The sequence below is a fragment of the Akebia trifoliata genome, chromosome 14 (genome assembly GCF_017979445.1).
Source record: "Akebia trifoliata isolate Shusen 1 chromosome 14, ASM1797944v1, whole genome shotgun sequence".
Lineage (NCBI taxonomy): Eukaryota > Viridiplantae > Streptophyta > Magnoliopsida > Ranunculales > Lardizabalaceae > Akebia > Akebia trifoliata.
In genome coordinates this window covers 29682469-29695484 of record NC_141388.1, presented here as the reverse complement: position 1 = coordinate 29695484, position 13016 = coordinate 29682469, and the positions used below count along the sequence as shown (strand labels likewise).

General features: G+C 34.9%; 1 protein-coding gene across 2 annotated transcripts; it reads right to left on the bottom strand.

The window, feature by feature from the left end:
• Window positions 1–3525: 3525 nt before the first annotated feature.
• Window positions 3526–9482, bottom strand: LOC147386693 (protein FAR1-RELATED SEQUENCE 5-like). 2 transcript variants are annotated; one of them, XM_086424250.1, is made up of 6 exons: window positions 6693–9482; window positions 6484–6600; window positions 4951–5041; window positions 4343–4448; window positions 4171–4257; window positions 3526–4089 (listed from the first exon to the last, which is right to left on the bottom strand). In XM_086424250.1, the coding sequence occupies exon 1, from the start codon at window positions 9006–9008 to the stop codon at window positions 6963–6965; it is 2046 nt and encodes a 681-aa protein (XP_086280376.1). In that variant the 5' UTR covers window positions 9009–9482; the 3' UTR covers window positions 3526–4089; window positions 4171–4257; window positions 4343–4448; window positions 4951–5041; window positions 6484–6600; window positions 6693–6962. The 2 variants fall into 2 exon arrangements, with proteins under 2 accessions (XP_086280376.1, XP_086280374.1); XM_086424248.1 differs by having other exon boundaries at window positions 3527–4089; window positions 4343–4532.
• Window positions 9483–13016: the final 3534 nt, after the last annotated feature.

Genomic DNA, 13016 nt, shown 5'->3' with positions numbered 1-13016 from the left:
GAGGCGTTCGGATGCATTAGTTTTAACAGTAGTTTTAACAAAAGTTACCCGACCGTTGGATATTATTGAATCGGACGGCCGAGATTCTCGATTTCGTTTAACTTATAAGTTATGGGCTTTTTACAGCGCCCACCCTCATGTTTGGCGTTATTAGTGCCACCTCCCCGAGTGATTTACAACGACAGATCTCGGCCCTCTCGTCTGTTCTCTCTCGTTTGTTCTCCCTCGAACACCTCTCTCTCTCGCTCCGCTGAAACTCTCCTCTCTTTCCCTGCAACTCCATCGACGAAAACCTCTCTCTCCCTCTCGCTCTCGCTTCGCTGAAACCCTCCTCTCTCTCGCTGCAACTCCATCGACGAAAACCTCTCTCTCCCTCTCTCTCTCTCTCGCTTTGCTGAAACCCTCGAACCTCCTCACTCTCGCTCCGACGAAGCACGAAAACGAACGGCTTCTACTAAGTTACACTCTCTCGCTCTCGCTGTCTCACGAGCACGAACGATCTCTCGATAACTGTAAGTTTATTTTTTTTATTTTTTTTATTTTTTATTTTTATTTTTTTATTTTTTTATTTTTTTATTTTTTTATTTTGAAATCTCAAACACTGGTAAAATTATTTGTATAATTTGATTTCCGATTTTATGAAGACAAATAAATCCAGAATTATTTAGGTTTTTTTTTCGAATTTTTTTTTTTTTTTTTTGGGTTATTTATCACGAACGGCTCCTACTAAGGTTTGATTTTGACCTTCACTTTGATGCTTCTATGATCCATGTCTTTTGTTAATGCATTTGACATACTACTGATTTCTTTATCAATTTGGGGATCCATATTTTCTTCGTTGATTCTATTGATTTACATGTATTATGGTGTTTATTTTACGATTTTTGAACACTGATTTCATGTTCACCAATCCATCTTTTTAATTTGTATAACCATATATTCAATTATATGTAAAAATTATGTAGGTGTAAGAGATCAAAGCTACAATAAAACCAAAAGAAAAACATATAAAATTGTTCAAGTAAAATTAATAGAACTATCTTCCAAATTCAAAAAGAATTATTATGCTTCCAAATCATAAATGATTTCGTTGAATTTGCAAGAACATGGAATTCCTCCCAATTGATCACTCTATAAACCAATCCACCTTAATACAAGCACTAAGGCCCACTTAACTTAACTTTTTAGGTTAAAAAAAATAAAGTAAATTCTAGTGATGGATCAAAAGCCACAAAAATTTGATATAGAATAATGGAGAGTGTACATCAAAGAGCTTGAAAAACTCTATGTAAAAGTAGAGTTTGAGATTTAGCCGGCTATCTCATTCTCTGGAACTGGATTTCCACCACCTAAAAACCATCAGGTATACATTTCATTTTCTTCTATACTACTTCCTATGAAAAAAGGAAAAAAGAATTTCTCTAAATTTACGCTTGATTTCTCAAATTTTAAGAGTATTGTTATCTACACATTCTTTTTTCTAATACAAATTATATTAATTGGTCTGTTTTTTTTTTTCCCGATGAATTCATGTTTTAGTAATTTTATTTCATCATCTGTATTTCTTCATTCATGATTTTATCCTCTCACACACACACACACACACACACACACACACACACTATTTTCCTTTTTTTCTTCTTCTTGTACAAGTAGTCTTCAATTCGTTTCCGTTATTAAGAAGAAAATTTCAAATTTTAGTCCAATTTATTTTATTTTCTTTATAAAAAAAAATTTCTGGCAGCGATTTGCCCTTTTCGAATTATTAATTTGTAGTTAGGCAGGACTCTCGAACAATCATCCATATTCTATTTCACTCTTATGTTAGAGTCTCATATTTTTAGGGACCGACTAGCTGCACACCAATCTTAAAGAATTCTTTTATTTTTATTTATTTATTTATAAATTCTATTTTAACCTACTGGTCCTCTTCGGCCATGTGCACAAATATACTTTTGATTTTGATAATTTTCTTGTTATTGGTTTACTTGATCTGATTTGAATTTATTATTACTTCACAGAGAATTACAATTCTTACATTGATGTATATATCTCTGATGCATATTTTGTGAAATCATTCACAATTGGTTTTGTCAGGTTTGCTATCAAAATGGGCAAGTTTTATGTTGTTTTTGTAAGGAGAAAGACCGGGATATTTTTCACGTGGGAAGAATGTCACCAGTATGTGGATAGATATCCATCAGCTTGTTACAAATCATTTTCATCGTATGAGGAAGCCACAAGGCACTTTATCGAAGATAGGCGTAATCGTAATATAGTTGAAGAGAAATTCCATGAAGTAGAGGATCAATGCCATGACTTGAAGCAAGAATTCTATGAAGTGGAGCATGTGGAATTCAAGAAAAAATCAAATGTATTTAAGAGTTTACATGTAATTTGTATAGTTATTTTCATATTGTTTTTAGTCATGGGTATGTATTTTCTTTGAACTTAGTAGATTTCAAGAGAATAATTGATTTTGGATCTTGATGAGTGAATATATATTGTATATTGACTTTAATTATTTATTACCTTTAGCCTATCTTGCATGTAATTATTTATTGTCTTTAGCCCAACCTCAACACCACCCCTTGTTTGTTTGAGACCAGTTATCTTCTAGCAGATTTCTTTACTAATATGCATTCCAACACGTTGAGTCATGTGGTTTCATTACCAAATATCAAGATTACAGATGAATGTTGTATGATATTTAATGGGTATTTCGGAAACACACTAAAAATGTTTGGAAGAACAGGTTATGATGTGGTTGAAGGTATTCATGAGACATTAAGAAATGGGTTTGAAAGATACATAAGTGAAACTTCTGGAAGATACATACATGGTTATCTAATGTTTTTTCATGAACTTCATCGTTTAAGTATCATGATATCGGCATGGCTACGAAGAATGTTACTCGGTCTGTCTTAATTACTGGTGGAGAAGAAATGAGGGATTGAAACTCATATTACATTTTTGTATTCGAGCTAGTGAAGAGTTTACCACCTTTTTGGCATATAAACTTGTTTTGTGCAGTTACTGCTGAATGAGAAGTTATTTTAGTGGGAAATATCAGGTAAGAGTATTTTAGGTGGATCTGATTCAGCACTGAAGCTTGTGCTATGAGTTGCTATTTGGAATTACAGTGGGGAGTATTACCTCTCACTGATTTTCAAACTGAAGCTTGCCTTTATCCCAAAATTTGTCTTCTTCAAACAAATTTGACCATATAAAAAACCCTTGAAAATCCTTTATTTTCTATCTAGAAAATACTTTATTTTCTATATTCCAACAAGTCCTCTATCCAGTTTTGATGCTTGAAGATTGAACTTTAATGAATGAACAACATTTTAGTTCAAAACTTACACGTTACTAAGTGATTGTGCTATTATAAGTAGAGAGATCTCCAATTTCAAAAACTTAAATGAATGAAAACCAACAACACAATCTATTGTTTTTCTTCTCCAAAAGAATTCAATATATGTTTCAGACAGTTTCAAAACGTTAGATGTAGTAGGCTTTTAAGCTCTTAGTCTTAGGTGGAGCAAATCAATGACAGATACTGATCTCTGGCAATTGTGCCCTTGAGTCCCCAAACAATAAACTGGATGTTGTGGCACCCAAGTGTGCCCAAGTTTTTTCCAAGTAAATTACATTACGTGGAAGGAAGGTTGTGCTCGAAACTAGACACAGGAGAACCGTCCACCTCAACCACATTTGATAGCAAAATTAACATCAAATATCTTATTATTAGTGGAGATAATAAATCATCTCCATTGTCACCTAAATTCACCCAAACAAATTGCTCTAAATCTAATAGTACTAACCCAACATTGGATTTAGCAATTTGCACAGGACCACAATAACTAGGGGAGCAAAAATGAAGATCCCAAGATATCTTTGGATATAATTAAATGGGGTATCAAGATTTCTGCAGCCAACCCAAAATTTTCAAATAAGGGATTGCGATAGATTCCTTATGTCCCACAACCTGCATGTAGTGTCCTGATTTCCGGTGGCAAGGATCCGCCCATCAGGGTGCCATGCTGATGCAAAAGAATAGTCTAAGTGTCCTCTTAGATTCCCCACCACCTACAAAGAGAGAAATATATTAGAGTTCAGTACTGCTAGACCACTAATGAAGTTTCCAATCCAGTTGAACATGTAACTCACTTTTCCTGATTGGGTGTCCGCAATCAAACAATCCACACTATCCCCAAGAACGGTGAGCAATTTACCATCGGGGCTAACAGAAGTGTTCTGCAGAAATGTTAAAGCTAGTGAGAACATGGTGTGGCTGTCAAATGAAGATCGTAAAGAGGAGATGATGCTACAATGTACTTACATTCATAGACCAGGAGAAGGCAAAGCAACTCAGGCAGGAAAAATTTTCAGTGTCGAAGACCCTCACTAGTGCATCATTGTTTGCAGTCATCAGTCTAGTCGAGCCGCTGTAGGACGACTAGTTAGGTAATATGGTCTCTTTCTATTAGTAGTAGTGGAAGGGAGATGGGATTAAATTCTTACTTAGATCCCTTGAAAAATAAACCCAGTTGGCAAATCATTCACAACAGAATACATAAATAAAAATAATGTATAAAATCCATTCTTAGCATTGCTCAGTTCAAAGAACACAAATATATGGAACTTAGGATGTTACAGGTTTAAAATTTGTTAATGCTCGATGGGTGCTTGTGCATCACATAGTCGCTCTTAATACATCATTTTTACTTGAAAATTTTACTCGTATAATCGCATCAACCCACCATCTACTCGTAAAATTTTATCAGTGTTGGAAGTTAAAAGTAGTGAAGCTAAAACTAGCCCAAGAGGAAAGGAAAATGCTGGAATGACACAAACGGAGACACGAAGGTGACAAAAATTATTTATTTACAATACAAAGAAGGTGGTCCAGTGTAAGAAAGTATTAATCAATGATTCATTAATGCTCACCTTTAATTACTTGATCACTTCCAAGCTCAAACTCAATAGGGTCACCCCTTTCAAAACTGGAATCGAAAACAGTTCCATCTGTAAGTGTTCCCTGCCATGTCCAGTAGCATTAGTTAAAAAATGAAAATAATTCATTAAGGTATTAAAAATGGAAACATGAACTTCTAATTAAGTCCATTGAAAAGAACCAAAAATCTCCAAATTTACTATTTGCGGGTTATATGTTGATAAAATGGTTTGAGTGCAACTTAACTCAATGTAAATTTTGAACATGCTGAAGAAATTAAACCCATTGCCATTGTAACAAAATAACTCAAAAATCAGGCGAAGGTGCAATTCACTATGATTTACTTACTATACCTAATTATCCATTTGAGTAAGACAGTGAGAAAAAAACATGCATTTTATAAGTCTGACCAATTCAGAAGAGTGACTACTCTTGACATTTGTAACAGGTAAATATGAGATGATGTTAATTGAGTATGGAAGGAAACACTTCAAGTGAGAAGGATTTCTAGATGAAGTCTTTTTGAAAAACTTCAACGTAAAAGAGTTCTAATACTTCTATTGTTTAAAATGATCTACCTTGATACATTAATTAGAAGATTAATAGCTGTAATATTCATATTAACATAAAAAAACAATGCAAAACAAAAGCATCTACCAAACAAATCATATTTCACAGATTTTATGAAGCTGCCTTATGCCCTCATAAAAGAACAAACCTATAGCTTTATAACTAGAGTGGGTCCGAACCTACAGTACTACATTAGAAAAGAGATGCACATTCATAGGAACACAAGCAAAAAATAATACCCTAATAATCCTCTCTATGGTTTGATAAATCTTAGTAGCATTCACCATATTGGCAAGCTGGTGGAACGAAATGTAGCGTAGGAAAAAGTACAATACAGTGATACACTGAAAAACCATGGTACACTTGATATGCAAAGATACATCTCACTGTGAAAACAATACTCATCATCATCAAAGCTTTATCCCAAATTTTGGGTCTGAATGAACGATATCTTGTTCAATTTTGTGTAAAGCCATGTCTTGGTAAATCCAAATATGTTCATATTCGGATCCACTATCTCAATCCACATTCCTTTTTGTCTTCCTCTTAGTCTTTAGAACCTTCAACTTACATACTCCTTCTAACTGGGGCAGTAGCCGACCTTCCTTGAATATAACCAAACCATTTCAATCGACTTTACTTTAGTTTATTACCTATTGGGGTAACACAGATCCTTAGGCAGATTTGGACTGACCCAGTTATCACAGTTTATAATTGCACAAATGTAACCTCAAGGGGTTGGCCTAGATCAGAACCATACCAAGACTGAACATGGCCATCCCAAGATTGCAAACTCTTAAATAAGGAATAAATGGAGCTGGAAAAACACTAATAATTGTGAAATTGAAGTGAGAAATAAGCCCACACCTCTCATGCAAAGTAACAATGGATAGAACATGATAGGACCAACTCACCACTAGATTTTCACATGGAACAAAAATTAACTGAAGTGATACCTTGGATTATAACAAATTGGTCTGCAAGATGAAGAAAACAAAAATGGTATGCCTCTCATAAGCCCGAATACAAGCTTTGATAGGCTCGGGCCATCTCGACCAAACTCATCAAATAGACTGCAAAAATGGCACATAAAATGTCAACACCCATTTTGACATGGCAATAGTCATAACAATTTGATATGTCAGAACATAATATTTGGGATAACCTTTTGAACAAGGAAGGCCTGGAAATGCAATACAAGTAGCAAAAAAACAGCAAATTTGAAAACTCATGTCTCTAATCAGATTTACTGAACAAAAAATAGCAACTTGCTCCAACATGTTTGTTAACTCAACGGAAATGCCTCATGATCGCTTTCCATGTCCTGACCCAATTCTTGAATGTCATCATTATCTATTAAAAAAAATAATTATAAATAAGACTGTACAATATAAATAAATGTTTTAAAGTGATATTTTTTCTTACAAAGATAATTTCACTTACCTTGGGTTATAGAACATGTCCGCTTTTTATATGGATTTATAGGACATATTCGTTTGTCGTGTTCGAATGCTTTACATGATGCACACTTTCGTTTCTTCTTTTGTTGGCTCAACTCGATACTACTTTTTAATCTACCTGTACATTCAACTTTTCCTTTGCCCTTCTCATCTTTCTTCCTACCTTTTGTTTGCGAGACATTCGGGTCCAAGAGTAACAACTGTGATGCATCAACTACAGCTGGGGATGCATCAACTACAACTTCATGTTCTAACATTTCATCGCATTGAATTTCAGAAAGTTTTTTGGATAGTTCATTTAAGGTATTCGTGAAGATTTCGTATCTCTTCATTGAAGTTGATGCAAAACTAGCTAATGTAGCAGCTTGTTGACACATATTGCCAAATCTCAATGCAATTGGTGGTTCTTTCCCATCGATCATTACTTCTGAATCCATCACCCTAAATTTGTTTGCCCCTTTCTTCCATCTTCCAAGAATAAAGTGTGACGGTATACTATCAATGTCTAGACGGAAAAACACCTTTAGAAAATGCCGACATATTATTCCAACGAACTCAAATTTCTTACATTCACATGCACCCTCGTAAGTATCCAAATTTAACTTCAACACAAACTCCTCGGACTTACCAAACTTAGTTGTCATCCGATACGTATGAAATCTATCATCGATTCCCATTTCTTCAACTTTAAGTCGATTCACTTGGAGCCATTCTTTCCTGAGTTTCTCAAACATGTTTTTAGTATACACTGTCGCAGCATGTTTGAGAAGTAATTCGTCATTCTTCACACATCGAAACTTGTGTTCTGATTTAAAATCTTCATCGGTCTCATTTGTAACAAGCTTTTTCAATGCTTCCTCATACTTGATTACAAATTCTCTTAGATTTATCTTCCATGTAACGAACCCATCAAAAAATGCATTAATACTCTCACTACGGCCCGTAGTATTCATGCCAGCAAAAAAATAACCCCGATTATACACAGGCACCCAAGACTCCCGCAAATAAAATAATTGTTCAAGCCATTCATTTCCTTCCAATCCATGCTCTACAATCAAGTTCTTCCAATTCTTTTCAAACTCTTCTCCCGTGTATGTCGACCAAATACACCTCTCTAATTTGCTTTTGAAATCACAAGTTTCAAAGTATTTATAAGCCAACTTCTCAGGAAACTTCTTCATGATGTGCCAAATGCAAAGGCGATGACGTGTGTTGGGAAAAACTTTGGCAATCGCATTCCTCATTGCCAAATCTTGATCGGTGATCATCGATATTGGGTGACGTCCTCCCATAGCCTTAAGCCAAGTCTCAAATAACCATAAGAAGGTCGTCTCTGTCTCATCTTGTAGAAGAGCACACCCAAATTGTATAGATTGAAAGTGGTGGTTTACTCCAGTAAATGGAGCGAACGGCATATCATATTTATTTGTCCGATAAGTCGTGTCGAATGTCACCACATCACCAAAATATTCATACGACAATCTAGACCTTGCATCCACCCAAAAGAAATTTGTTGCCCTCATCTCATCATCACATTGTATTGCATAAAAGAATTGTGGATTTTCAGTATGTTTTGTTACGAAGTAATTTAATACTGACTGTGCATCCCCTACCTCCAACTCCCTATGCCTAACATTCCTCAAGTGATTGTAACAATCCCTACCATCAAAGCCAATTAGATCTCCACTAAGAATGGTTGGCACTTTAGTGATTTGAATATTTTCTCTTCTGAATGTTTCCACTAAATCCTTAGCTACTGTAGGCATACAACGATTTGGTCTCATCTTCATTCTCTTCGATGGTGTGACTACCTTGTGATTATGGCCATCGTCAAAAATGGACACTCTCCATTTTGCGGTCCACTTGTAATCATGTATAACACGCATCATAGCCTTACATCCACATTTAACGGTTGAAGAACTTCTTCTGATTATCTTATTTGCGCTTTCATTCACAATTGTTGCTTCAACATCTTTTTCTTTTGCCTTATATTTGCCTTGATGTGTGCAAACATATGTCATTCCAGTTATCTCATTTGAACCTCATCGACCCTTAGTAGTTGTTTGAATACGAATGGAAAATCCTTCTTGATACCCGTAATCTTCATAAGACTTCTTGGCTTCTTCAATTGAATCAAAGATCATCCCCACATACGGTACATTCAACTTTTCAACATTCTTTATAGGACTCTCACAATCAACATGTTCTCCACTATCTAATTGGATTCTCGATGAAGATCCAATAGTTTCACCAATATTCGCTTCCCCACACTTGTCAACGTCAATTGTATCCATGAAATATTTTCACTGATACATTAAATCACAATCAATGCATTAAAGGAAGATTCAAAGTTATGCCAATCGTATGCCTTCATTGAAGGTAATGCAAAACTATCTAAAGAATTAAAGTTATTCCAAAATAAGCTTGTGATTCAGAAGGCTGAACCTTTTGAACATCTTTCCAATAATACTCATAACCAACTCTACCAAAACCTCCTCCCATCCCTTGACTAATACCATAAACTACCACAACTCCTCAAACAAAACTCCAATGCATTTCCCTATAAAAGCATTCTGAACCAATCCAGGGGTACACAACTTGAAACCCCAAAATCCCTCTTTGAGTTTCTTCTTCTCCTCAGCCTTCCAATCAAGTGGAAGGCTCTCTTCCTCCTCCACTAGAAAAAAATTTTAAAAAATAACCACCACCCAATTCAAAACTCACTGTTTTCGAAGTGGGTATCTCGATTTCTAATCGAAATTCCTCAAAAATGAGAATTTCTAAACTACCGAGCAAACAAACAACGTCAGTTATTCGTGAAGTGGGTGTCTCAATTTCGATTCAATGTGTTCGAAGTGGGTATCTCAATTTCTAATCGAAATTCCTCAAAAATGGAAATTTTTGAACTACCCAACTCGAAATTCGCCAATCGAGAGTTCGTTATCCCCAATGGCTTTTGATCCATCACTAGAATTTACTTTATTTTTTTAACTTATAAAGTTAAGTTAAGTGGGCCTTAGTGATTGTATTACAGTGGATTGGTTTATAGAGTGATCAATTGGGAGGAATTCCATGTTCTTGCAAATTCAATGAAATCATTTATGATTTGGAAGCATAATAATTCTTTTTGAATTTGGAAGCAAATTCAATGAAATCATTTATGATTTCTAACAAAACTTGAAATAGGAAAAGTAATCTAACTTTTCAAAATCAAATATATATTAAAAAAAAAATAATAAGCACCATAATTTTGCTCGATTAAGGGTAAAAAAACATCCCACTGGTTTCCTCATACTAAGAAATGGCTTTGCTTCAGCCATTTCTAACAAAGCTTGAAATAGGAAAAGTAATCCAACTTTTCAAAATCAAATATATATTAAAAAATAAAAAATTAAACACCATAATTTTGTAAAGGAAAAAACATAATTTTACTCGATTAAGGGCAAAAAAAATATCAAAATCGTAAAATAAACACCATAATACATGTAAATCAATAGAATCAACGAAGAAAATATAGATCCCCAAATTGAAAATATAGATACATGTAAATCATAAATTTCAATCACCCTAATACTCAATTTTTTTTTTGTTTTTCAAATTCTCAAACTTAATAGAGTTAAAAACTAACGTGAATGTCATTTTATTTATTTATTATTACGGAAATCAAGGCTTGTGACAAGGCGACCATAAAATGTAATGGAAAGGAAGCCGTCACCAACTTTGAGTTGAGCACATATGAGAGGGAGATTACTTTTGAGAGGAACAATAGAGGTATTACTTTGTTTTTATTGTTTTTTATTTTTTGATAGGTTGGAGGTATTAGTCAATGTAATTAATCCAGTTTTGTTGAGTTAGTTGTAATGGAGATGATACTATGTGCTATTGTTGTGAGCCTCCAACAAAACACATTTACATGAATTGATCTAAAGTATGTTTCTTATTATTGTTTTGTAGCCACTGATCTCAATCTTGATTTAAACTTGGGAATTTCTCTTTTGATGGATCAAAGGGGAACAACAGTATCAACGGTTTCCATTATCAAAGTGGCCCATACAACATGCCCAATGCCAGGAGAGCAAAGGTAATATTCAAAAAATAGAAAAGACATGTTCAAAAATCGTAAAATAAACACCATAATACATGTAAATCAATAGAATCAACGAAGAAAATATGGATCCCCAAATTGATAAAGAAATCAGTAGTATGTCAAATGCATTAACAAAAGACATGGATCATAGAAGCATCAAAGTGAAGGTCAAAATCAAACCTTAGTAGGAGCCGTTCGTGATAAATAACCCAAAAAAAAAAAAAAAAATTCGAAAAAAAAACCTAAATAATTCTGGATTTATTTGTCTTCATAAAATCGGAAATCAAATTATACAAATAATTTTACCAGTGTTTGAGATTTCAAAATAAAAAAATAAAAAAATAAAAAAATAAAAATAAAAAATAAAAAAAATAAACTTACAGTTATCGAGAGATCGTTCGTGCTCGTGAGACAGCGAGAGCGAGAGAGTGTAACTTAGTAGAAGCCGTTCGTTTTCGTGCTTCGTCGGAGCGAGAGTGAGGAGGTTCGAGGGTTTCAGCAAAGCGAGAGAGAGAGAGAGGGAGAGAGAGGTTTTCGTCGATGGAGTTGCAGCGAGAGAGATGAGGGTTTCAGCGAAGCGAGAGCGAGAGGGAGAGAGAGGTTTTCGTCGATGGAGTTGCAGGGAAAGAGAGGAGAGTTTCAGCGGAGCGAGAGCGAGAGAGAGAGGTGTTCGAGGGAGAACAAACGAGAGAGAACAGACGAGAGGGCCGAGATCTGTCGTTGTAAATCACTCGGGGAGGTGGCACTAATAACGCCAAACATGAGGGTGCGCGCTGTAAAAAGCCCATAACTTATAAGTTAAACGAAATCGAGAATCTCGGCCGTCCGATTCAATAATATCCAACGGTCGGGTAACTTTTGTTAAAACTACTGTTAAAACTAATGCATCCGAACGCAAACGACAACCATATAGACAACGCGTTTTGTCTTATATGGGCAAAAATGTTTGGAATGGGCTGATTTTTTGTGAGGATGATCTCTGTGATGAGGGGATCATCCTGGCAAAAAATCATCACATTCCAAAACTTCTAACCCTATCAAAATTGATTTACAAAAATTGGACGGTCAAAATTTTTTCAACTTGTAAACATGGGGCTAGAGGTTTCATAATGAGCTGATTTTTGGCAAGGATGATCTCCTCACCATAGAGATCATCCTCACAAAAAATCAGCCCATTCCAAACATTTTTGCCCATATAAGCAAAACAGTGTGTCGCAATGTGAGTCGTAATAGGGTATACGGAACCCGACCCATATATATATATATATATATATATATATATATATATATATATATATATATATGGGAAATGTTCAGCAACAAACATTTTGGCAAAACATGGGTTAGAGATTTTGGAATGGGCTGATTTTTGGTGAGGATAATCTCTACGGTGAGGAGATCATCATCACCAAAAATCAGCCAATTCCAAAACTTCTAACCCCATAAAAAATGGTTTACAAAAAATAGACGGTCCACGATTTTTCAACTTGTAAACTGGGGCTAGAAGTTTTGGAATGGGTTGATTTTTGGTGAGGATGATCTCCTCACCGTAGAGATCATCCTCACAAAAAACCAGCTCATTCCAAAACTTCTAACCCATGTTTTGAAAAATGTTTTGTCAAAATGTTTGTTGCTGAACGGGACCCTATATATATATAGGATTAGGATCCGTATACACATAAAGCTACAACGCATTTTGTCTTATATGGGCAAAAATGTTTGGAAAAGGCTGATTTTTTTTTTAAAGGATGATCTTTATGGTGAGGAGATCATCCTTGCCAAAAATCAGCCCATTATGAAACTTCTAGCCGCATGTTTACAAGTTGAAAAATTTTAGACCGTCTAATTTTTGTAAATCATTTTTGATGGGGTTAGAAGTTTTGGAATGGGTTGATTTTTTGCAAGGATGATTCCCTCACCATAGAGATCATCCTTACAAAAA

Excerpts from the sequence above, each read along its gene's own strand:
- LOC147386693 (XM_086424250.1), bottom strand. The coding sequence starts at position 9,008 with ATGACATATGTTTGCACACATCAAGGCAAATATAAGGCAAAAGAAAAA.